This window comes from Grampus griseus, assembly GCF_964374135.1.
Source record: "Grampus griseus genome assembly, chromosome: 16".
Lineage (NCBI taxonomy): Eukaryota > Metazoa > Chordata > Mammalia > Artiodactyla > Delphinidae > Grampus > Grampus griseus.
In genome coordinates, this window is record NC_139010.1 from 26,036,942 (window position 1) to 26,062,713 (window position 25,772).

The 25,772-nt window shown below is 56.0% G+C and overlaps 2 protein-coding genes across 4 annotated transcripts in view; one reads left to right on the forward strand and one right to left on the reverse strand.

The window, feature by feature from the left end:
* Positions 1–1,944: 1,944 nt before the first annotated feature.
* LOC309834781 (cadherin-23-like) lies at positions 1,945–19,100 on the forward strand (the record flags this gene model as incomplete). Of its 2 annotated transcripts, XM_082673844.1 has the most annotated exons (22): positions 1,945–2,053; positions 3,280–3,504; positions 4,048–4,217; positions 4,441–4,578; positions 5,571–5,690; positions 7,248–7,425; positions 7,575–7,786; positions 9,790–9,981; positions 10,152–10,265; positions 11,015–11,144; positions 11,246–11,497; positions 11,577–11,738; positions 13,078–13,334; positions 13,683–13,780; positions 14,200–14,320; positions 14,403–14,482; positions 14,628–14,668; positions 14,818–14,878; positions 15,361–15,490; positions 15,677–15,799; positions 16,229–16,333; positions 17,187–19,100. In XM_082673844.1, 22 exons carry the CDS (start codon positions 1,945–1,947, stop codon positions 17,511–17,513), a joined length of 3,345 nt encoding a protein of 1,114 aa, XP_082529970.1. In that variant the 3' UTR covers positions 17,514–19,100. The 2 variants fall into 2 exon arrangements, with proteins under 2 accessions (XP_082529970.1, XP_082529971.1); XM_082673845.1 differs by lacking the exon at positions 16,229–16,333.
* Positions 18,481–25,772, reverse strand: part of PSAP (prosaposin) — a 34,022-nt gene continuing 26,730 nt past the window's right edge. The window contains exons 8-14 of one of the 2 annotated variants that reach the window (XM_082673847.1): positions 23,711–23,839; positions 22,170–22,265; positions 21,654–21,840; positions 21,411–21,568; positions 20,983–21,063; positions 20,586–20,693; positions 18,481–19,609 (exon numbers count right to left, since the gene is read on the reverse strand). In XM_082673847.1, coding sequence (XP_082529973.1) covers positions 19,574–19,609; positions 20,586–20,693; positions 20,983–21,063; positions 21,411–21,568; positions 21,654–21,840; positions 22,170–22,265; positions 23,711–23,839 — 795 coding nt within the window. In that variant the 3' untranslated portion in view covers positions 18,481–19,573. Of the gene's footprint in view, positions 19,610–20,585; positions 20,694–20,982; positions 21,064–21,410; positions 21,569–21,653; positions 21,841–22,169; positions 22,266–23,710; positions 23,843–25,772 lie in introns of both variants that reach the window. The other variant, XM_082673846.1, reaches the window with a different exon arrangement.

The window sequence follows — 25,772 nt, forward strand, 5'->3', positions numbered from 1 at the left end:
ACCATGGAGAGCTACTCCATGACCCAGCCCACCTTTATGCTGTACTGTTGCCCATTTTTTTCTGTCCTCCCTCCCTCCGACTGACTCTGTTCTCTTCTGTTTTCCTTTCCAGTGTCTTCTCTGCCCCTCTTCCTCATGCTCTCCCCCTCCCTTGCTCACCTCTCTCTCCTTTCTTCCTGCCAGAGCCTCAGCCCTCTGAGTGCGCCTCTCCAACTGGGTTCCCACTTGCTCCGCGGGCTTCCTGCCCCTCTGCCTCTTCCCGTCCACCCCATCCCTCCCAAACCTCCAGCCCGGGTCAGCTCTGAGCCCTTCCATCCCCCACGCCCTACTCTGCTCCCTCCCCTCTGCACCCTGAACTAACTGACGTTGACCCTCTTCTCTCTTCCTCACGGCTGGCAGGCCCACAGGTTTGAGCTCTGATTCTCTGTCGCCTCCCACCTCATCTCTTCTCTGCTTCACCCCATCGCCTTCCTCCATACTCACCGCACCCCTACCACCCTTCCCACCCCGTGGGGCCTGGGCCAAGGCCGTGGCTCAGCCTTTGCAGACTGAATGCAGCCACCCTCTCCCCATCCTCGCTCCCCAGCCTCGGGGGACGGGGAGCGAGAGTAGGAAGAGGAGGAGGAGGAGGAGGCGGCGGCCCAGGGTAAGTGACTGCCCCCTGGCTGGGGCCCCGAGGAGGACAGGAGCTCAGCAGAGGGATCTGCCAGGGGGACGGGAATCCCAGACACCCCAACGCCTGAGAGGGAGCTGGGAAAAGAGAGAGAGAAGAGGTTTCACCCTAGGATGAGGCCAATGGGAGGAAGAGCCACCAGGCCCTCAAACTGGCAGGAAGAAGAGAGGTCCCAACAGAGCCAGGCTGAGATGGGCAAAACTCGTTCTGTCCAGTTCAAGCCCAAGCCTCTGGAGGGCAGGCAGGGGCTTGGGGAGGCGTTGGGTAGGAGAGAAGGAAACAGCTCCTTGCTAGTACTGCCGTAGGGCGGTGCTCCTTTCACGGTGCCCCAGGCAGCCCAGCCGCGTCCTGTCCCACGTAATCAAGACAAAGGGGTGGGCCTTACTGCCTAGGCTGTGCCACCACTGTCCCCTCCAGGGAACCCCCTCAGGGCTTCTTAGCTGCCTTGACCTTCCTTTATGCTTGATCTCCCTAGAATACAAGCATTTTTTTAATCTTGATAAAATACATATAAAATTTACCATCATAACCATTTTTAACCATAAGTTCAATGGTTGTGGAATACAAGCATCTTTTTTTTTTTGGCCACGAAGCGTGGAGTCCTAACCACTGGACAGCCAGGGAATTCCAACAAGCAGGGGTTTTTTTGTTTGTTTGTTTGTTTGTTTGTGGTATGCGGGCCTCTCACTGGTGTGGCCTCTCCCGTTGCGGAGCACAGGCTCCAGACGCAGGCTCAGCGGCCATGGCTCATGGACCCAGCCGCTCCGCGGCATGTGGGATCTTCCCGGGCCGGGGCACGAACCCGTGTCCCCTGCATCGGCAGGCGGACTCTCAACCACTGCACCACCAGGGAAGCCCCCAACAGGCATTTTTTAAACAAGCAATTACATAGCACTTTTTCTAAGTGCCAAGCACTGTTCTAAGCCCTTTACAAATGTAAATTCAGTTAATTGTTATAATCCTCCAAATAGCCCTCTGTGGTAGGTACTGTAATTATCCTCATCTTACAAATGAGGAAACAGAGTGTAGGGAGGTTAAATAATTGCCCGGCTAGTAAGCGGTGAGTGAGGGGCAGAGTGACGTGCCCCCAGCTTGCAGACGGCTGTGGTGTCATCCCAGCCAAAGATGAGACCGGCAAGTCCTGGGTCCTTTGGGGATCATTGCCCTTGGTGGGGATTGGGAGCGTTGGCCAGGAGCACCCCTGGGAGGCCCAGATTTTAGGGGGTTCCCTTCGGGCTGAACCTGACCTGGTCTGGTCTACAGGGTCTGTAATGGTGAAATCCCCCCTGAACCGGGAACTGGTTGCCACCTATGAGGTCACTCTCTCAGTGATTGACAATGCCAGCGACCTACCAGAGCTCTCCGTCAGTGTGCCAAATGGTAAGGCTCCCCACAGGCATCTCCCACATGAGCCCGTAGAGAGACAGGCCCAGAACCGGCACAGGCCTGGCCCCGGGGGGGAGCAGCGGGACCCAGCTACGGGGCTGCCACGGGGGGGAGGGGAGATGGCAGCTACAGTGAGGCTGAGGGAGGCCCTGGGTCCCAGCTGTCAGGCAGAGCTCAGCAGTGGGGGATCCAGAAGCCCAGAATTGTGTGTGATCTTGAACTCCAAAGGCTCAGAGTAGGGAGAAGGCTTGGTAGAGGCTGGAAGGGGACTGAGAAAAGGATGGGTTGACAGAGACTTAGGTTGGAATCCCATTGTCAGAACTGGGAAGCAGGTTGTGGTTGGATGTGAGATAGGAACTTCAGGTCTGAAAAGAAGCCACCTGGTCAGGCCAGAGGAAGCAAAGAGCAAGGAAAGGTGAATTGAGGCCACAGACACCACCCTGGCACCACGGCAGAGAAGAGAGGGGCACGCATGCTGCCTTCTGCAGCTGGGCACAGGCCACCCCGCCTGCAGCCTGAGCCCGGACGGGCTGCTTAGAGGCACTGGATTTTGTGTGGGCCAAGCAGGGAGTGGGGAGGAGGGTGTAGGGATGGGGTGGCCTCACGTGGACTCTGCCATGAGACAAGGACAGCTGCTGGGGTGGGGAGATAGGCCTGGCAGATACTGGCTTATCTTTACAGCCCAGAGGCCCAAGTTTTCAGGAAGGAAGGGCAGACCTGGTCTTCTCCTGTGGGTTGGCCAAAAAGTTCATTCAGGCTTTTCCATGGCATCTTACAGAAAAACCCGAACGAACTTTTTGGCCAACCCAATACTTGTCCCAGGCTCAGAGAGGCAAAGGGCCCAGGCTGGTTATATAGAGGGAACAACTCAGAGAGGAAACAAAAGGCTGAATCATGAAAAGGGTCTTAAAGATCATCTTAGTCCCGTCTCATGGGACAGGTTAGGAAACTGAGGCACAGCGAAGGCCAGGGGTTCCACCAGGGTTACCCAGCCAGTTGGCAGAACCCGAGCCCCTTTCCCAATGGAAGAGTGAGTGACCACACCGGAGGCGAGGGTCACGTGCCATGCCACCACCTGAGGCTTGGGGCAAGCTTTAGGGAGCCCCAGGAGGACTGTGAGATGCTGCCATCCCCTCTGGGTTTGGTTGAGACTTAGGAAGGCCTGGCCCAGCCACACTGGGGCCCATTCATGCCACACTCACCCCCTGCCTCCACCCCAGCCAAGCTGACGGTCAACATCCTGGACGTCAACGATAACACGCCCCAATTCAAGCCCTTCGGGATCACCTACTACACGGAGAGGGTCCTGGAGGGGGCCACCCCAGGCACCACGCTCATCGCCGTGGCAGCCGTGGACCCCGACAAGGGCCTCAATGGGCTGATCACCTACAGCCTGCTGGACCTGATACCCCCGGGCTATGTCCAGCTGGAAGACTCCTCAGCAGGTAGGTGGGAAATCCGCCAGAGGAGGGTTGGGGAACGTGTCTGTGCCTGCTTAGCCCCCGAGAGGGACCATGGCTCGCTTCTCACCCTCCAGTTGGGGCCCCTCAGCGGGCTAGGCCAGATCCAGTACGGCTAACATTCTAGTCACTCCCAGATGCCCGAACTACAGGCAAGGACAGAGTGCCTAGCTCTGGGTCGGCATGGAAGCCCCTTTCGGTGTCTGCTGGAAACCCGGAATACTCCATCACCCTCTCTACCATCCAACCTCCACAGTTAGTATCACTCAGGGGGCAAGAAGCCCAAGAGGGAATTGTCCCAGGGGAGGTCCTCAGCGTGTTAGTGTACATGCCTTTGACTTGTGAATAGGAGAACAGCTGGATGCCAGTGATTCTCGGCCCTCTGGCCTGGGCAGTGCTGCCTGGCTACCCTCCTCCTTCAAGGGACCACACTCATCCCTCAGAGCCCCAGATCCCTCTCTTCATACTTCAGAGAGCTTCCACGAGTGAGGAGTGGCCAAAAGGGCAGTGGGTGTCTCTGTGCCTCAGGCAAGGTCATTGCCAATCGGACGGTGGACTATGAGGAAGTGCACTGGCTCAACTTTACCGTGAGGGCCTCAGACAATGGGTCCCCACCCCGGGCAGCTGAGATTCCTGTCTACCTGGAGATTGTGGACATCAATGACAACAACCCCATCTTTGACCAACTCTCCTACCAGGTGGGTGGCCAGGCCAACAAATTGGGTCTGGGACCTGCATCCGTTCCTTGGCACCTTTGGGCATCTCCCACTCCCACCCTGCCAGCCTTTAAGTCCCGTGGGAATGACCACCCATGAGTAGCTTGATGCCCTGGGTTGTCTGCATCAGTGAGTTTCTCGGGCAAGGGCTGAGACTCTAGGACTGACCATGGCCCGTGCTTTCTCCCTGCCCACTGGGCTCCAGGGAGCCATCTTTGAGGATGCTCCTGTGGGCACAGTCATCCTGAGAGTCACTGCTACTGATGCCGACTCAGGCAACTTCGCCCTCATTGAGTACAGCCTTGTGGACGGCGAGGGCAAGTTTGCTATCAACCCCGACACAGTGAGTGGGCAACGGAGGGCCTGGGTTTGGGGAGTGGGAAGTGGGAAGGGCCCAGGGTCACAGGCTGAGAAGCCACCAAAAGTATTACAGTCATCCCCCTGTTTCTGGGTCCTGCCACCTGGACATCTATAGCCTCAGAGGTCTTTCAGCCAAGTTGGCAAGCCCTGTTCTCAGAGTCCCAGACATCCTGTAGACTGCGGCCTTTCTGTCCCAGGAGACATGGGAGGAAGTGGCCAAAGTCTTTTGGAACTAGCCCCTTGTGGGACAAAAACTGAGATGTGTCTCCACCAGACCGGAAGACTTGATTCAAGTCCATGCGACTGCTTTTTGAAACTGTCAAAAATAGGAAGCTCTGCGGAAAGTGGGCGCAGTATTTGAGCACCTACTGTATACATGGCCCCATCCTCAGTGCTGGGAGAGGGAAGAAGCACCCATGGACATAGCCCCCATGCTCCCATGGGTCTCAGACTTGTAGGAATGCAGAAGTTCAAGAGAAAAATGGGTGATGATTTTAAATGTCGGCAAATTGGTTCAAAGTTGCTCTTGCAGTACAGCGAGAGAGCCCTGTGGCCTGGGGGTGGCTGGCCAGGCAGGGCCTTCCCCAGCTGTGGGGCTGGAGCTGGACTTTCCCTCCCACCGCCTGCCCACATCCCCCTGCACTCTGCCCTTTCAGCAGGGTTGCTCTCCTTCCTCTTGGTGTGAACAATAAAACACACTCCTGGCCTGGCACCATGAACAGTGAATACTTATGGAGTACTACTTTGTACCTGGCCAGGTAGTGAGCTCCAGCCTGGGCCATTCATCCCATCTCCAGGTGAACTGGGGTAGTAAGGACAAGAAGAACCACTAGAATGAGAGCTGCACGGGGCACAGGGGCTGTGGTCTCTTCAGTGCTATATCTCCAGAGCCCAGAACAGTGACTGCACATAGCAGATGCTCAATAAATACCTGTTGAATTGATGAAGGACCTGACTCCACCCTCCCCCTACTAGGGTGACATCTATGTTCTGTCCTCTCTGGACCGGGAGAAGAAGGCTCACTACATCCTGACTGCCTTGGCCAAAGATAACCCTGGAGATGTAGCCAGCAACCGTCGAGAAAATTCGGTGCAGGTGAGGGACCCTTGCGTGGAGCAGAGACACTAAGGACTGCCATTGTGGAGGCAGTAGGCAAAGCCTTTAGAGCATGGCTGCTGCAGGGCAGGAACAGAACCACCCTGGCCCCTCAAGAGGTGCGGTGGCAGGAAGGAGAGGCAAGAGCTTAGCTGGGGGTTCACGATGGCTGTGGCTCAGGGAGACGGGGCCTCTGTAGGAGAAACTTCTTGTGTCAGACCCCTGCTAAGGCAGCTAAACATACCTGGGTGTAACCCAAATAAAGGCTGGGGCTCCACATGGCCCAGTGTCTCCATGCTGTCCCATTGAAAGAAACACAGTCCAGCAACCAAACATAATTATAAAGCATTTATCTTTATGTCTCTTAACATTAATGAGGAACTTTGGTCTTCAGAACAGTGAGAGAATAAATTCCTTATTTTAGGCCAAAAAAAAAAAAAGAACATTAATGAGGGATCAAATTCACAACCCCATTTCCATTCCGGGTCTACTGTCCACACAGTTGCTCTGGGGAGGCCAGCATCCCACCTTTAGGCTCTGTCCCCATTTCCATCCAGAGTCCCACACCTCAAGACTTTGCTTTCTCTTTCTTTCTCCCCCTTCTTTCTGCCCTTTCCAGTCCTGTCTTTCTGTATTCAGTTCTTCCAATTCTCAGCAATAACCTAACCATCCAAAGAAAAGTCTCCTGAAGGGTGGGGAGGTGAGAAGCTGGGTGGGCAAAGAAGAATTCTCTTTGGCAGGTAGGCAACCGAGCTGGGAGCGCTCGCACATACCTGCATTCTGTCCTGTCACAGAGGCACGTGCTGTATTGGGAAGAGCACAGTATTTGTAGTCAGAAGCCTGAGGTTCCACTAGCTGAGTGCACTGCATTTGTCATGTAACCTCTCTGAGCCTCGGTTGTCAAAGCTGCAGGGAGTGGAGGGCAGGGGCAGTGACGATGATGCCTCCCTCCCAGCCTGGCGGTGAGTCCAGGAGATGCGAGGTGGGAAAGCGCTTTGTGCCCTGAAAGGGGTTCTTAAAATCATGGCTGTGAAGGGCTCTGTTACGGATGCAGTCAGGCAGGGCCACAGCAGCCAGGGAGAAAGGGCCTCCTGGTGTATCCACAGGACCTGCCCTGGGCTCTGGGGTCAGCAGACAGAGCCCAGTCCCAGGCCAGACACAAATCCCAGTCAAGAGGGGCGTCCAGAAAGTAGAGTCAGATATATGGGGCCACTGTGGGAAGGAACAGAGGACAGAGTAGGAGCTATGTGGGGAGGAGTCCCCGCTTCAGGACCCAGACACAGATGACCTGTTAACCACGGTACGAGTTGCCGAGCATTCACTCAGGCCAGGGACTGCGCATAGACCATCACGGACGAGCCTCACAAGCCCCTGAGAGAGAAAATCCTATTGTCCCCAACGTACACCTAAGGAAACTGAGGGTCAGGGGGTTAAATCAATAGTTTGGGGTCAGACTAAACAGTGGGCACTGTCCACCTGGGCTTAATCCTGTGTGACCGGGTCACCGGAAGCAGCCCCCAATGTGCTCCTGACCTTTGAGCTCACCCTCCCCTCCAGGTGGTAATCCAGGTGTTGGACATCAATGACTGCCGGCCACAGTTCTCCAAGCCCCAGTTCAGCACGAGCGTGTATGAGAATGAGCCAGCGGGCACCTCCGTCATCACCATGATGGCCACCGACCAGGATGAGGGCTCCAATGCGGAGCTGGCCTACTCCCTCGAGGGCCCGGGCGTGGGTATGTAGCCTGCTCCCCACCAAGGATGCCTTAGGGGGTGGGAGGGGCAGGCTGCCTTCCTGCAGCCCCAGGCCAGGCGTAATAGGAGGAAGGATGGGAAGGAGGTCTCAGTTGGAGCCATGCCCTGCTCTCCTGCCCCCACCTGCCAGAGGCCTTCCACGTGGACATGGACTCGGGCCTGGTGACCACAAAGCGGCCACTGAAGTCCTACGAGAGGTTCAACCTGACCGTGGTGGCCACGGATGGCGGACAGCCCCCACTCTGGGGCACCGCCATGCTCCTGGTGGAGGTCATCGACGTCAACGACAACCGCCCCATCTTCGTGCGCCCACCCAATGGCACCATCCTCCACATCAAAGAGGTACTGCTGACCCCCGGGGCCTCCTGCTACCTACACCCCCTTCCAGTATTCAGCCCGCTTCTCCATCCTGCAGTCATCCTGCAGCCTGAGAGGGTAAAGGGGCCCCCACTGCAAAAGCAGGGAAACTGAGGCCAGAGTAGGGAACGGGCCAGCTCAGTGCCACACAGGGCAGTATTGAACAGTCGCTAGTAAGAAGGGCTGGGCCAGCAAAGGCTCTTGGATTCACATCAGACTCTATCGCTTACCAGCCAAATGACCTTGAGCAAGTGACTTCTCTGAGTCTGTTTTTTCATCTGCAAAGTGGGACTTATAATAGTAGATGCCCCATCTCTTGCTCCTAAACGTCTGCAAGAAGGACAGTCTCCCCGCAAGTCACTTCCCCTACACTTGTCTCAAAATAAACACATAGCCCCTTCCGTCCGTCTGTTGTTCCTGCTGATACCAGTGTGGAGACAGCCTGGGACTTGAGGATGTGCATCAAAATAAGAAACAAGGGGAAGTGGCTGAGCTTCTGACTACCTCCAATTCTTCTTTCATGCCTTGCTCTCAGTTGTCTTGTAAAGATGGGGAAGTACTCCTTTGACTCCTGCCCTTCCCCTCCTTCCTCTCAGCACCCAAGCCCAAAATGCTCCTTGGTAGAATACTTGGGGTGTCTCCCACTTGTTCTTTGCTCCCCAAACTTCAGCATGTCTCCACATCTCAGAATGTCAGTGTTAAGTCCTTGCTGTCACTCTATCTCCTCTTTGAGGTCCCACAAGAGAAATTTCTCCCAGGGCTGAGCTCTAGGAAACTCTATGCTTTTACCTTGTGATTTGCCCTTTCCTGTGTCTACTGCAATGATGCAGTGGCCCTCTTTGCTTTGCCCACTAGGGAGCTCATAGTGGTCAGCCCACCGTGAATGATGTTGCAGGGACTTAGCACACACGCCTTATCTCCCATCCCTCAGTTTCCATCTTCCTGCCAACCATGGTTTTTCTTTACCCTGATTTTTTTTTTAACTTATTTACTCTTATTGTTGTGTATGCATTCTCGTAAGCTGCCTCAAATCTTTTTTTGTAGCGTGAGGCAGGGTATCAATTAATAATAATCTAGTTCTTTTGCACGCCAAAGCCCCCCCTTTTACTAAGTTTTTTCCCTTCAAGGGGTCCCTATTTTGAAAGGTTCATGTCTTCCAAACAACCAGCATTTGTTAAGGAATTATGTCTGTCATCCCACTTTCTGTCAATTAGATGTGACTGCCATTTGGAGTTTCTGATTGTCGTGATCAATGAGGTAAACAGTGAAACCATGCTGAGCTGATCATTTTTGAACTAAAAGCAAAGAAACTTGTTTTTTTCTTGTGCCCTTGGCAGCCTTTTCATGGGTCAATGTCTGACGTAAATTGGGTTTTTTGATATCTCAGACTTAATTCGAACTCGGGAGGCTGAGGCAGAGAGAGGTGAAGCGACGTGTCTAGGTCACGTGGTGATTTAGTAACAGATTAGCATGCACGTGTCCAGTCTCTAGCCACCATGTCATACCATGTCACCCTACCTGCATGCCCCCCATTTTCAGGTACCCCGTTGGGTGGATGGTGTTGTTTGGGGATACCTAGAACTTCTGTGATTGGGGTAGAAGAGAGCAAGACAGACCTGGGAACAGAGGGTGGCTGTGGCCTCAGCTTTGGGATTCCCCTTCTGTCTTCTAAACCTCAGCATGCAGTGGGATCGGAGGGATGGGATAGCCCCCGGAAGGGTGTCGCCCTGAGAGAGTCTGCAGCATGGTGGATCCCAGGCTGGACTTTCAGTGGGCAGTGGCCTTAGCTGGGGGTGGGGTGAAGGGATGTTCTAGCAGATGCTCAGACTCCAGGAGAGTCCAGCCAAGCAGACAGGCGTTTCCTAAGGATGCTGAAAGGTGGCGAGGACATTCTGCTAGGGGAGGAGAAAGAACAAGAGCTCCATCGGGTCTGGGAGCTGGGATTCTCTCAAGATGCCCCAGGAGCCTCCCTCCTGTGCCCCCTGCAGGAGATCCCACTGCGCTCCAACGTGTACGAGGTCTATGCCACAGACGAGGACGAGGGCCTCAATGGGGCCGTGCGCTACAGCTTCCTGAAGACAACAGGCAACCGGGACTGGGAGTACTTCACCATCGACCCAGTCAGTGGGCTCATCCAGACCGCGCAGCGCCTGGACAGAGAGAAGCAGGCAGTGTACAGTGTAAGGGGGTGGGGCATGGCATGAGGGGCGGGGCCAAAGAAGAGACTGCTCTGGGCACAGGACCACAATGTCCCCACCTAGAATGTCTGCGAGGGTAGTGACCTGTCCTCTGGGGATGCCTGCCTGGGGCCCTTCGTCTCTTCCTCTGACTGCACTTCTCCGCCCCCCAGCTCATCCTGGTGGCCAGCGACTTGGGCCAGCCGGTGCCTTATGAGACTATGCAGCCACTGCTGGTGGCCCTGGAGGACATCGATGACAACGAACCCCTCTTCGTGAGGCCTCCGGTGAGCTCACCCATCCCCTGCACTGGTCACCCACACAGGGACTCACCTGCCTGCAAGCACACACTTTCCTGTGCACACTGTGCCGTAGACACACGTGGTTACATGTGGAAACTGCACAGCACTTCACAGAATATTTATTGAGCAGCTACTAGGTCAAGGCATTATCCAGCAGTCAAAAAAGCAGACAAAAGAAAAAAAAAAAAGCCAAAAAAGCTGACAAAAATGCCTGACTCGTGGAGCTGATGTTCCCATGTTTGTATACGCGCTCACACAAGAAGCCTGAAAATCAGTTCTGCTTTAGCGAGCTGGGGCTGAACCTCTTCATGTGGACTCAGACTCTCTAACTTGGTTTTTTCTTCTTGTGTGCACCTAGGATGTAATGTTCCCTGGAGACCGTGTGCGTGCGTGCGTGCGTGCGTGTGTGTGTGAGAGAGACAGAGAGAGAGCACGCTCAAGCTCATGCCCTCCTCATTCAAACATCCATCTAAGTGCTGGGAGACTTCAGAGAATGTGCCAAACCCAGCCCTGCCCTCATGGCGGATGTCACGGGTGACACTCCCTGAGGGCAGAGCTGGAGTGTCTCCAGCCCAGCCCTTGCTCCCTTGAGGTTACAGCAATTTCTCTCGCCCCACAAGGCCTGGGCAAAAAATTCCCTCAGCACCCACAAAAACACTGCCTAGGGCCCTCTGGCAGGAGCCAGGAGCTCAGGCCTTCCCTTGGCCTCCCATGACCTCCCTCTCCCCCTGCAGAAAGGCAGCCCCCAGTACCAGTTGATGACAGTTCCCGAGCACTCACCACGTGGCACCCTCGTGGGCAACGTGACAGGCGCTGTGGACGCAGACGAGGGCCCCAACGCCATCGTGTACTACTTCATCGCAGGTGAGGCCTGACGGGGCTAGTGCCTACCTACCCTGGGGCTGGAGATGACCCAAATATGCCCCCGCCCTGCCCCTCACGCTGTGCCATGGTCCCCCCCTCAGCCGGCGACGAAGAGAAGAACTTCCAGCTGCAGCCCGACGGGCGTCTGCTGGTGCTGCGGGACCTGGACAGGGAGCGCGAAGCTGTCTTCTCCTTCATCGTCAAGGCCTCAAGCAATCGCAGCTGGACACCTCCCCGGGGGCACTCCCTAGCCCTGGACCTGGTCACTGACCTCACCCTGCAGGAAGTGCGTGTCGTGCTGGAGGACATCAACGACCAGCCACCACGCTTCACCAAGGCTGAGTACACTGCAGGTGCAGGGACCAGAGCCTGGGCCTGGGGTGTGGGATGGCCTCTGCTCTGCCGCTTACACCCGCTTGCCCGTTCCTGCAGGAGTGGCCACCGACGCTAAAATGGGCTCAGAGTTGATCCAAGTGCTGGCCCTGGATGCAGATATTGGCAACAACAGCCTCGTCTTCTACAGCATCCTGGCCATCCACTACTTCCGGGCCTTTGCCAATGACTCTGAGGATGTGGGCCAGGTCTTCACGATGGGTAGGGGCTCCAGCCACTTCATGGACTATCGTCTGGAGGAGATATGGTCTGTAGGGTTACCCCAGGGTATAGGTGGCCGGCCAGCCAACCAGCTGTGTCAGTCCTTCCATTAGCCCACCCATCCATCCATTCATCCATCCTTCAGCCAGACAGCCAGCCAGCCATTATCTGTTAATCCTTTTATTCGTCCACCTATCTTTCGATCTATTCTCTAATCCACCTATCCATCTCTACATCTACCCACCCACTTTCTTCTCTTCTTCTTCCCATCTCCTCATCCATCCACCCACCCATCCCACTGAACGATCCATCAGTCCACCCACCTATTCATCTATCTGTCCACCCATCCATCCATCCTCTCATTCATCCATCTGCCCACCCATCTACCCATTTGTCCGTCCGTCTGTCCATCCATCCTCCCATTCTCCTTTCCATAGATCCACCCATCCTTCCATTTGTGCACCTCACCCTCGCCTGCATCAGGCGTTGCGCTAGGTAGGCACTGGGGAGCCAGAATTCTCCCCAGGTGTACAAAGCACACTTGTACGTAGAAGTACGCATGTTTGCTTGTGAATCTGCCTGTGTGGATAGCTGAGCGTCTCTTTGTTAGGTTCTAGAAGGTGTTCTAGAAGGTGTCCCAGTGGGTGTCACATTACCATACCTCCAGCTCCAGCCCCTTCCCTGCTCTTCTCTGCCCACAGCAATCAATCCAGCCTCCTTGGCCTGGCTTTCAAAGCTCCCCAGTCTTCCTCCTAATCCCTCTTTCTGGTTTCACAGCCCCTCACTACCCTTGAGTGCACTGTGCCCACCCAGGCTGACCTGCTCACCATGGCTTCAGCCTGCTCCACACCGTCCTCCCGTGGCCTTCACCTCCTGGAATACCACTCTGACCTCCAACTCTGCCTTCAGATATGCTCCCGCTAGCCACCCTTTGTAGTCTAGTTCATGAGCTGCCACCCCCGGTCACACAACTAGACACCATCCCTTTGTCCTCTGAGTTCGCACTGCTCTTAACCTTAATAAGCATAGAGAGGCTTGCTACAGGTCACAAAGCTAGAAAGTGGCAGATTTTGAACCCAGGTCTACTGCCTTTTAAGAGCAGACTATGCTGTACCACTGCTGGTCATCTCTCAGCTGTGGCTGTGGAATTACGAAGCACACGTGTATGTGTAAGAGACAGAGAGGTGATACTGAGGGAACTCAGAAGTGTTCTGTAGCATCCCAGCATGGGACAGCAGAGTCCCAAACTTGTCCAAGTTGTGTTTTAATATGCAGCACGTTTAGATAAAAACTTAGAATTCTCCAGAAAAAGTGCACCACCCCCGGGCTTTCCCTACAGGGAGTGTGGATGGCATCCTGCGCACCTTCGATCTCTTCATGGCCTACAGCCCTGGCTACTTTGTAGTGGACATTGTGGCCCGAGACCTGGCAGGTCACAATGACACAGCCATCATTGGCATCTACATCCTGAGGGATGACCAGCGGGTCAAGATCGTCATTAATGAGATCCCCGACCGTGTGCGTGGCTTCGAGGAGGAGTTCATCCGCCTGCTCTCCAACATCACTGGTGCCATTGTCAACACCGATGACGTGCAGGTACCCTGCAGGAGAAGGGTTGGGGTGTGGGGCAGTGGAGGGAGAAGGGGGACCAGGCCGCAGGGACAGGGCATTGCAGAGAGGTCAGGGGTATGAAGGGGATCAGTCATTTCCTAGATGCATGGCCTTGGGAAAGTCCTTCCGGGTCTCTGGGTCTCAGTTTCCTCATCTGTAAAATGGGAGCTAATAGTAGTGCCTGGTTCAGTGACTGGCATCAAGCTTGGCCCCTGGTGAGCATCCAGTAGGGATGGGTTTACTGGCAGGGTAGGGCAGGAGAGGCTGTTAGAAGAGGCGCCCATCCCATCCCTCGCTCCTGCCACACACCCCATGATGCCCCTTCTCGCCTAGTTCCACGTGGACACGAAGGGTCGGGTGAACTTCGCACAGACAGAGCTGCTTATCCACGTGGTGAACCGCGAAACCAACCGTATCCTGGACGTGGACCGGTGGGTGGGCGTCTGTGCACAGCCTGTCTTTCGGTCTGCCTCCCTGCCCTAGAAGTCGGAGAGGGGACCCACTAAGGAGTCACAGATGACGCCATCAGGCCTGCTGTATGGGGGCTCTACCCCAGACGTGGGCAGGGCGGGTGGAGAGAACACGGTCTGGGTGTATGAGCAGAGCTCCACCCGCCGGAGCCTTACCCTCCCCATGTGTGAAATGGGAGTATTACAGCAACTGTGAGCAGCAGACAGGAGCTTGTGTGAAGGGATGGTGAACCCTGTAAGATACAGAGCTATCCGAGCTGGGTGCGCCTTAATCTTGCAAGGCTTGGTCGGGGGTGAATGTGGGGGCAGGCTGGCCTGAGTGGGACGGGCTCTCGGGGAACGGCCGAGGATGGGAGCTGAGGCCCCTGCCCCTCGCCCAGGGTGATCCAGATGATCGATGAAAACAAGGAGCAGCTGAGGAATCTATTCCGGAACTACAACGTCCTAGACGTGCAGCCCGCCATCTCTATCCAGCTGCCCGAAGACATGTCCGCCCTGCAGGTACCCCTGGTGACACCGCCCCCACCATCCCCTTGTTGCCCCGGGTGCTCTCAGCCACTCATGCTTGGCCCTGCTGCCCTAGATGGCGACCATCGTCCTGGCCCTTCTCCTCTTCCTGGCTGCCATGCTCTTCATCCTCATGAACTGGTACTACAGGACCGTGTGAGTGACCCCTACGTGCCCTGCCTTTTGAGACAGGCTGACCAGCCCCGCTGCTGGGACAGTCAGGGAGGCAGGCAGGGCCATGAGGCCCTGAGACGCCAGCCCAGCCGCAGCCTCCTTCACCGGCCCCTCTGCTTCTTTCCAGACACAAGAGGAAGCTCAAAGCCATCGTGGCTGGCTCGGCAGGTCAGAGGGCTGTGATGGGTGGGGAGGCGGGAGGGCAGGAGGGGCCCCTGAGGGCCTAGGGTGACAGCCCGGGCCCCACAGGGCTGGCTCAGGCCCAGCTCCCCAGCCGGGTCTACCCCTCCCCCCACACCCCAACCCTTCTCCTGCAGGGAATCGCGGCTTCGTTGACATCATGGACATGCCCAACACCAACAAGTTTTCCTTTGACGGGTGAGTGAGAAGTGGTGTCCCTGAACCCGGCCGGGTGCACTTTGGGGAGACCCACCCAGGACCCAGCTGCGGTGAAGCCCCCGCTGCCTCTCAAGCACTGAGGGCATCATGGACTGGCTGAAACCTGGGGTGTGGGCGCCCCCTGCTGGGCCGGGTACCCCTCTCTCTCCACCGAGTTGGGCTCCCCACCCTGACTGGGTCCCAAGTGCCAGGGGGCGTAGGCTTTGGGCATCGGATACAGGGTGAGGACTCTGCACCAAAGCTGATCCAGATGGACACGTTGTCCTGGTTCTAGCAGGATCCTGAGGCGGGAGGACGCACCCACGGGTACCACAGGCAAGGGCCCTGCCTCTCACGGCCCTGAAGGCCCAGTCCTGTGAAAAGCACAACTACGGCCTGGGAAACGGTGGGGGGGTTAGGGGCGAGGCTTCAAGGGCATCTGTCCACTTGAGCCTGGAGTCAACCCCACTCCCCACCTGCAGGGCCAACCCCGTGTGGCTGGATCCTTTCTGCCGGAACCTGGAGCTGGCTGCCCAGGCAGAGCACGAGGATGACCTGCCGGAGAACCTGAGTGAGATCGCCGACCTGTGGAGCAGCCCCACCCGCACCCACGTGAGCCCAGGCCCGGGCCGGGCAGGGATGGGGTGGACAGTCAGGAGGGACAGGTGGAGGTAGCGTACGCTCTTTGCCATCGCTGGCCAAGGAGCTGGCTGGCTGCGGGGGAACCGGTCCACTGCCCTGCACGTGTGCGTGCGCGGTCTACCTCAGCTCCAGCTAACGCGCCCCCTCTCTCCCCAGGGAACTTTTGGGCGTGAACCAGCAGCAGTCAAGCCTGATGATGACCGGTACCTGCGGGCGGCCATCCAGGAGTATGACGACATTGCCAAGCTGGGCCAGATCATTCGGGAGGGGCCCATCAAGGTGAGCCCTCCTCGCAGCTCCTGCACCCAGACCCCTGGGCTGAGCTCGGACTTGCTCCAGAGGATGCAGGGAGTGGGGAGGATCCTGGGAAACAGCTTTCTCCACCTCTAGGGACTCAGCTAGACCTGCCCTCCACGGGGGCAAGAACACCAAGGCAGAGAGGGGCCAGGGTCCCGGGCTGATAAGGAGCTGCTTCAGCCTGCAGTGTCCTGGAGGCCGGGACTCTGAGATACAAGCCCACGTGGGCTCTGTCTGGCCGCCGTCACCAGGCTCTGCTCTCAGTCCTCTACCCTAGGATCAGACGCCTGTACATCCTACACTCCCAGAGTGCCTTCCGTCACCCCCACCCGAGTTAGTTATGGGAGTGAGTGATGGGCGGCGCAGGCAGGGGAGGGCCTTGGTTGGGGGTTAACACTTTCCCTCCCCCAGGGCTCGCTGCTGAAGGTGGTCCTGGAGGATTACCTGCGGCTCAAAAAGCTCTTTGCACAGCGGATGGTGCAAAAAGCCTCCTCCTGCCACTCCTCCATCTCCGAGGTAGCGGGTGGGCCGGGAGCTGTGTGCTGTGCCCCAGCCCTGGGGGTGCGCTCTCTCTCTCTCTCGTTCATCCTCCTCGGAGTCTCTGGAGATCAGCAGCTAGGGCCCAAGACTGCACTGGGTGGGGGCTCAGAGAGTCAGACGGCGGGCTCTGCTTCTGCTATCTGGGCTCCACAGTGGGCTTCCCCAGGGGTGGGTGGGTGTTGAGGCAGTGTTTCTTAGACTTCAGGAGCCCCAAGAAGATACCTTTGAGAGGTGGTATCATTTTAAGAAATTGGCTGTAGGGTCAAATAGATATACATATTTATTTGCCTGCAGTGATATGTCAACACTTTAGAAAGTCAGACTTTATCTAAAAACCCAGATTTCCAGCTGGGCCAATATTCTCAACTGGAGTAGCTAAAACTGAACAGCTCCACACAGGACAAAAGTGCCATTTGTGAGTCTCTGCTCTACCTTATTAATCCCCTCCAGCTTCAACTGTGGACACTTTCCAGCTGGCCACAGTTAGGAGCTGGTCCTGCTTAAGGCCAACGTGGTAACCAATCCAGATGCCACAACCGCAGTCACAGGGTCTTTATAGATCAAAGTGAATACAGGAGATCTGAAAGATTCTCATAGGAAGCCCACGCTCCGGACAACACATCTGTAGCACCAGAAGTATCCACGGCTCCCCTTTGTACCCAGTTTGAGAAACACTGCCACAGGCCGCACAGGCCTGCTGCGGCACGAGCCCAGGGGTCCTCGTGTGCAGCAGGGAGGCGACAGGCCCATAGCAGGTGGGACTCGGGGCCATCCACCTGCTCAGGGCCTGGGCCTGCCCTGAACATGTGCGGGTCCCGGCCTCTTGCAGCTGATCCAGACTGAGCTGGAAGAGGAGCCAGGGGAGCGCAGCCCCGGCCAGGGCAGCCTGCGCTTCTGCCACAAGCCACCTACGGAGCTCAGAGGGCCAGGCGGGATCCACGTGACGCACGGCAGCACGGGCACGCTGCTGGCTACCGACCTCAACAGCCTGCCCGAGGACGACCAGAAGGGCCTGGGCCGCTCGCTGGAGACGCTGACCGCCGCCGAAGCCAGCGCCTTCGAGCGCAACGCCCGCACCGAGTCCGCCAAATCCACGCCCCGGCACAAGCTTCGCGACGTGATCGTGGAGAGCCCCCTGGAGATCACAGAGCTATGACTAGATGGGGGGAGCCCGACGGGTATGAGCAGCCCAACCCCACCCCTCCCGGGGCGAGAGCAGGGGCAGGACCTCCGGGCGGGGGAGGGCCCTCCCTAGGCAGCTCTGGGCGCGCAGCCTTGGGTCGGCCCAGAAGCAGGGCCCACGTCAGCTGCTCAGATTCCACTTTTGCCAGACGCTCATTCGGCATCTGATCTCTACCTTCATAAAATGTTATTTTTTTAAGAAAACCAAACAGAAATGGTGAGTATCTAAGAACGAGGTAAGGAGGGTCACCAAGAGGCCAAGCTGGCCCTCTTCCCCTCCCACCCCGCCTCACGGCACAGGCGTCCAGCACCGGGGAGGGAGCCCAGAGCAGGCATACCCTGCCTGGCCTTGACTCTCTGACCCCAGTTCAAGTCCCAGTGCATTTCTGCCACATCCCTGGCCGGACATCCAGGTGGGGGCAGTGAGTAATCCCTGCTTCCCCACACAGACATGGTCATTGTCAGCCAACGGCATTCTCCCATTTCACTGGCTTTCCAAACGTGCCGGGCTCATAAAACGACTGATGTTCCCTTGGGTTTTGAATATAGTGTTCGTGTGTATTCCTTTTTTAAATTAAGTTATTCCCTCCATATTCTCCCCTTGGTTTTGTTCAACTGATACGCACTGAACGTTTCTGGAATGGTCTGAATTTAAAAAAAAAAAAAAAGTCACAAGGAACCGGCAATTCACTCTGGCTCTGGTAAACCACCCGTGGGGCTGGGCCGGCGGGTTGCAGGGGTAAGGACAGGGCAGCTCTGGACCCACCTTTGGGGGCACTCCCCTGCCCACTGCTGGCCCCAGGTGTGTCAGGGAGGACCAGATGGCATTTTCTTTCTCTGGCCAAACGGGGCCATAGGACTGCTGGGCACTTACAGGTTCACGGCCTCGGAGCGTATCAGCAGCCACTCTTCTGGCTGAGGTGTCACAGAAACACTCGGCCTCTGGTTGACAGACTTTATTGTTAAATCACAGAAATTTTAGTGCAAAACAAACAAACAAAATCGGTAAGTTCATTTAGTAGCAACTGCGCATCTTGCCGTCTCCTGGCAACTGCAAGTGGAGGAGAGGATGCAGCCAACTGGAGAGAAGGCAGGGCGACGGCTGAGGCCCCAGGCCAGCAGCCCCTCTACCTGGAAGCCAGACGCTTAGGAGCTTGTCATCCACATTTATTCGCAGGTCAGAAAGACCATCTACAGGGAGGGGGAGGTCAGAGGGAAAGACCATCTACAGGGAGGGGGGGGGTCAGAGGGGAGGGGGCTGTACCGCCCAGAGCAACGGCGGCGCTGAGCAGCAGGGTGGACACAAGAGCAGGCATGACGCAGTCACCACTGTCCACACGCACAAAAGCAGGCCCCCAGGACCTCCACAAAGAGCTAGCAGGTTACATTCATGCAGGTTTTTTCCCCTCCCACCCCAAACCACAGAACTCCAAACACAGCATCAACCGGGAAAGACGAATCAAAGGCTGACCCAACGGTAGCAAGCCCGGCCCCACCAGGTCTCCTGAGCGGCTGCTTCCAGCAGCTCTATTACAGTGAGGACCACATTGTTTGTTTGTTTGTTTAAAAAGCCTAATAATTATTCTGAGCCTCTCATCTTTCATATAAAACTGCCTCTGTCTGGCAGTCAGCAGGCCCACGAGGAGGGAAGGTCCCTCCTTAGAGCAGGCCTCCGGAGCCCTCAGCACCCAAGGCCCATCCAGGAGGACGGACAACCTCAGTCAAGAGGCTCTGGCTCATGCCCACAGCCAGAGCCCCGTCTCCTCCGGGTACCCACCATGCAGGGACAGACTCAAGAGACCTCCAGTGTACGGTATGTCGGCATCCATGTAGCAGGGAGGAAAGGGACACTGAAGCAGCTACGCCAGCGGCCTGCTGACAGCAATGCTAAGATGAGGGCGAGAAGAAAGGGACTGAGGGAGAGGGATCCTATCAATCATTTTTATAACAACAAAGCCAACAGATCTGTGTGTTCGTTCCCCCAGACACAAGCAGGAAAAGATGCTGCAGTTTCTCTAAGACAGACCGCGCCTTCTAGTTCCACACGTGACGCTTGCAATGCTCGACAGCCTGACAGGAGAGAGGAAAGAGTTTAGTCTGCAGGTGACAAACGCTATCCCTGGCCCATTAGTGCATCAGCCGGCACCCAAAACTGGGACCCGCTATCCTGTCCCAGATCAGCCGGGATGGCACAAGATGCTAATAAAGGCCCGGGACAGCATCTCATTTAAACTCGGGATAGTAGGTGGCTATGAGTTTTGGGGACTCGTAAGGCAAGAGTCCAGAGCAGTGGATGAACAGCACCCCTGCAGGTAGCACCCCCTTCCTCTGGTTACACACCTGAGCCCCTGCCTCGAGGCCCCCAAGGCAGAACTCCTCACCCAAGAGTCAGAGGTATACATCAGCTCAGGGCAGCTCAGAAACGGGCCCGGGCACCCAGGAGAGCGACAGAAATGCACTCCACCGGTGGGCCTCACCCTCCTCCCTGCAGCGGCCCTGACGCCGGCTTACCGGTCATGAAGAACCCCCACGAGGAAGTTACACAAAAAGGAACATTAAGTAACAGAGGCTGAGCCGAAACGTCCCCACCCAGGAAAGCAGCATGGGTCACCCCGTAGTGGCTGCCCAGCCAGGAGCCAACTCCCAGGCTGCTCAAGAAGAGCTCCGCTGGGCCCTGGGTGAAGATTCAGGCCGGGCGCCAGCCAGGGCAAGAGTGACCTAAGAGGCGAGGCCTCCTGCAAGAATCCGATGGGCTTTGTGCAATCCCTCGGGTGACCTCGTGCATATCTGACACTGTCAGTCACCAGGGGGCTGAAGGTGGAAGCAAAGAACACTGCAGAACATCCACTGCCACCGCTCCCTCCTCAAAGACGACAATGCAGTGAGCCCGGCTTTTGCTGGTGCCCATAAGTAAGCCTAACTGCCCCCCTGGGCCTCAGTCCCCCTCCCCCACCCAGCTCCCCACCAAAGGAGTCTGTTAGAGCAGGTTCTCCCTCGAGCTGCCTGCCTGGCGGGGGTCCTGGGGAGCAGTTGCTGAGCTACTCACGTTGCACAGGGCTGCCGACTCCATGTTCTGGCACCAGTAGCTCGGGCCCCAGACACACTTCTCAGTTCCCAAAAGAGGCTTACGGGCTGGGGGACAGACTCCAATTTTCTATAAGGTCAAAGGAAGGGGGAAGAATTAGGTCTGCCCAGCTAATCCTTTTTCAAAACTGAGATGATTATCAGCTTCTAGAAGCAGCTAGAATCAGAGCTCTAATAAGCACTTTCCAGAAAAGGCAGGGTTGCCGAGGCAAGTGGTGGGGCCTGGATGCCTGGTTCTCCCACACACCATCCCCAGACTCTGGCCCCGGCCCCAAACCTCAGAGGAACCCTTCCAGGGTCCATGCAGCACCTCCCAGGTCACACTGCCCAGGAACCCATACCGGCCCAACGCCGCTTACCAGGCACACAAAGGAAGGGTCCAGCACGTCCACCAGGATCTCTATGAGCACGGGCTCGTACTCCGTCACAAACTGATCACACTGTTAGGGAAACAGCAATGTGGGTCTAGGTGGGCCCAGGCAGAGTGTGGGGCGCTGGCCGTGCTCTTCTACCAGAATTCCTGGCCTTGCCAGCCCAGTGGGCCCAGGGCCTCCCTGCCTGCCCGGGTGACACACCTACCCCCACCTGCTCATGTTCTTTTCCCCCTAGTGGCTCCACTTAAGCCAACAGAGCACCTTTAAGAAAATCTCAGCGGACTCCACGCCAGAGGCAGAAATGGCTGCTTCTCCCTCAAAACTTCAACCAGCAGCACACTCAGCGAGCCACCCAGCTCCTGCATGTCCTAAGCAGGGTCTGACATTCTGGCCGAAAGCAGCCCACAGCGTACCTGCTTCTGGTACGGGTCAGGCAAGAGGCTGCAGCCTTTCTCGAAGGCAGCAAGGATCTGCTCCTTCGTGCTGTTCTTCTCCAGGCTGCGCTCCAAATAGGTCACCAGCTTCTTGCACACCTCACAGAAGCCACCGTCCTTCCGCGGCATCACGTGTGCTATGCAAGAGAGCACAGGCTCAGTGCTGGCAAGGCCCTCCCCAACCCGAGAGGGGCCGGCCGGCCTCGCGCGCACTGGGCTCACCGGTCAGCACAGGCAGCCCCCGGCTGGAGCAGAGATGAAGCATACTGCACACCAGCTCAGGGCTCGCCTCCTGCAGGAGGATCGACAGGATGGAGCTGCCATAAGTGTCCACTACCTCCTGGCACTCCTCGGATAAGGACGAGGGCAGCTTCGAGCACACGCTGTCCAAAGCATGAATTATTTCTTCCTGAAACACCCAGAAGAAAGGCTCATGTGAGAAGATGGGAGGCTGCGTGGGGTGGGAGAGACTCTGAAAATGCTGATGTGACCAGGGAGCCAACAGCAAGGTGCTGTTTTCTCCCTCAAAGGCTAGACCTACAGAGCAGGGCAAAGAGGCTGCCTCCGGCCCCAGCCCAGAGGGATCCGCTGCTGGGAAGTGGTGGTTCCGACTCCCGGGCTGGTGTCCCATACCCACAAGGGCCAAACCCAGCTCTCGGGCTGGGTCCTCCCACCACGCCATTCTGGCTCCAGGGCCAGGAGCGCTTGCGATGGCAGCATTTCCCGAAATCCCCGTACCTCGGTCCTGTTGTTGTCAATCAGCTTGACCACCTCCTTCACCACGTACTCGCACACCTCACAGTAAATATCAGCCTTCGCCGGGACCGGATCCTTCTGTTGAAAGGGCAGAAGGATACTAACACTGAGGGCCTCGCCTCACTCCTCGGTCCTGCTCCTCTAAAGGAGTGGGGCAGAGGCCAGGACGGGCTAGCGTCACACAAAGGCCACTTCCTGCTGCATTCAGAATGGGGTGTGGCTTCCTCCCAGTGTCCAAGCCCCAGTCCCTGCTGCTCCTAGATGGTGGGAAACCTGTCCCTTTCCCCAATCCTCTACCACCCCCCCAAAACCAGGAACAGAAGCAGTGAAACTGTCCCCCAACCCCGAAGAGCTGTCCATTCAATGTCCGTTTGCTTGCAATCACCTCATCATTCAGCATTCATTCTGGGGAGGCGAATGGGGGAGCAGGAACAGAGAGAGGATTCACTATGAGTCTACTGTTTAGAAGACAGCGTTTTAAACATGTTTCAGGTCTGCTCTTGCGTTTCAAGTCTCAGCGCCTGAGATTGCTTTTCCAGAGCCTACCTTTGATAAAACAATACTGTTGAACATAATTTTCTGTGACAGTGGCAACATTCTCTGGCTGTACCACGCAATACAGCAGCCGCTAGCCACATGAGTCTACTACTAAGCACCTGAAATGTGGCTAGTGTAACCAAGGAACTGAATTTTTCTTTTTTTTTTAAATGTAAGTATCACATGTGGCTAGAGTACAAGCTATAACTCTCCATCTTCTCCAGCCACTAACTCAGTCAGCAAGGTGGGCCAGAGCCTCTGAGCGTCTCGACTGGACAGCAGGGGCGGCAGCAGCGCTTCCGACTCTGCCAGACACAACCCTTGTGTGGTCCACACAGTACACGTGCCGAGAGAAGACAACAGGAGGAGACGAGACAGCTAAAGGTCAAGTGACACTGACATGGAAAGTTCTGGAACAAGAAGTGCACACACGTGCCATGTGATAAGACATCACATGGCTGGGCGCCTGTTCTGGAAACATCCAACAGCCACAGCATGGGGAAGGAGGTGGGCGAGGCCACAGAAAGCACATCAGAAAGGTTCGGTCAGAGCCGGGCACTGAAAAATGATTTCGAATGGTGTGCTAAAAACGTAGACTTGATCCCATGAGCACTAGGGTTTATAACCAAGGAGATAAATGTACGAGGGTAGGGGGCCCTGCATCAATTTAGGGGATACTGTAAACTAATGGTCTCAAACTCAAATACCTTTAAAAGCCAAGCAGGGAGGGCTTCCCTGGTGGCGCAGTGGTTGAGAGTCCGCCTGCCGATGCAGGGGACACGGGTCCGTGCCCCGGTCCGGGAAGATCCCACATGCCGCGGAGCGGCTGGGCCCGTGAGCCATGGCCGCTGAGCCTGCGCGTCCGGAGCCTGTGCTCCACGACGGGAGAGGCCACAAAAAGCCAAGCAGGGAGCCAAGAGTGTGTGCCTTGTAGGGTGTGACAATGTGGAGTGGCGGGGCATCACAAAACCAACGGCACCAGGTACCTTTATGGGCTCCACCAGCTCCAGGGCAGGGATGACGTTCTCCGAGACCACCTTGGCAGGCACCAGAGTCTTCATGGGCATCTCCTTCACCTCGTCACAGAACCCAACCAGCCCACAAATCTCCTTGGGCTGCTAAAAAGAGCACAGAAGCAGCAGTGAGAGGCAGGCCCAAACCACCACCCCCTGTCCCACGCTCTACACACAAAGTCGGGGTGCTGGAGGAACATCCTAGACCCAGTGTCAAAGCTGACTGCCCCCCAAAGAGCCCACATTAAATCTAAAGGGGCTTGTGCAAACGCAGATGCACCAGTTCCACATGGGGAAGGAGGTCATGCAAAGCTCTGAAGAGTGATCAGACAGAACTACTATCCGCTCCAGCCGCGGAGCACCCAGGGAAGCAAAACTCCTGGCACCTTTCAAGGGCAATCGAATCAACTCCAAGGACACCTGGTCTGTTTTTCAGCTCAGCTGGCTCGCCCTCAGGAGGAGGAAGTAATAAGCTACATGTTCTTTCTAGAGGAAGAACTACGATGCCCATAAACTAACAGAAAGCCAAACGTGTTAGAAATAAAACCATACCGGATCTTTCAGTAGCAGGACCCTTTAAAATTATACATTAAGGGGAAATACTGGCTTTTTAAAAAGCCACATTCTACGTTCACAATTGCACACACACACACACACACACACACACACACTCACTCACTACAAACGAAAACCCAGTCTCCCCATGTCATGAATCTTTTCAAGTCACAAGGTCTCCAGATCCCCTTTCCCCTCCAGATAGCAAACCACAGAAGAACTAGATAGTTTGGACAACATCTTGACCATTTCACTACGACAATGGCCAAGAGCAAGTGAAGTATACACACTTGGTATACTTTGTCAACAAATGCAACTAGCCCTGGCCTGATGGCATTTGCTCCCACTGGCAAATCATAAAGCAGCGGGAACAGGATTGCTAAGACGGGCTCTGTTAAGGGGAAAGAGTAGCTCATGGCTATGGTTCATCTTGTTTTAACATGCGGAAGGCTCTAAAATTAAATAAGGCTGGAGAATTCTGAAAAGTATATCCTAGAAGTATCCTATCTCTGGCAGGCTTTAAGAACGGGCAAAAATCAGAAAGGGGTTGAAGATATAGCAAAAGCTTTTTAGAAAAAGGACAAAGATGAGGAGGTGTGGCTGCTTTGTCTCAGATCAGCTTTGCCGCACTAACTCCCTGAGGGGGGCTAGGTGAAAATTCAGATATTTCAACCAAAGTCCTCTCCTCTTAGACTTCACAATACCTTTGAAAATCTTTAATTCTAAAAACGGATGCCAGTACTCAAAGGAGGGCAGTGCTCAGTACAACCCCGAAAGGGCACTAGCTCGGTAAGTCTAGTCTGGGGGCTCGGTCCCCACGTGTTGCCCCCAGTGGCCTGGCTCCTGAGTTGTCTCGTGTGGCTCCAGAGCCCAAAGGACCCCGTCACCCAGAGGGGCAGAAGCCATCAAGAGACTGTTTCCAGTTCTCTGGAGCCAACAGACAGGGGGACAGTCTGCTGGCTATCTGCAAAGGACTTGCTCATGCAGCAGAAGCATTTCTGGGGCGATGAAAAACACGACCAATGACATGCAATGCTCTCCTGAATCATGACAGAAACAAGGTGTCCCACTGAAGCTGGGCCTGCACTGAAGGAAGCTGAGGCCACCGATGGTTCCCCACCACACTGGTGGCCTGCACGTGGCTGGCTGGGCGCTGACTCCAACCAGAGTGCAAGGCTCTGCGGGCCTCATCTGCTGGGCCCCCCAAGGGGAAGTGAGGCCCCTGGCCCCTCCCAGTGCTGAACCACACGGGAGAGATGCGGAGGCTCCCTTGCCAGCCAAGTTATTAACACGGAGAGGGAGCCTGCCTTTCCCAATCTTTCCTTGTTATCTGTCAGAGCTGACGATGCCGTACAAAAAAGGATGAGCAAAATTAACAACAAGCAGCAGCAGACCCACTACTACAAGCAAATTCCCAGCACATACCTGATCCTGCTGCTGAACAAAAAAACAGGAAATCGGAGATGAAAAAAATAAGAGA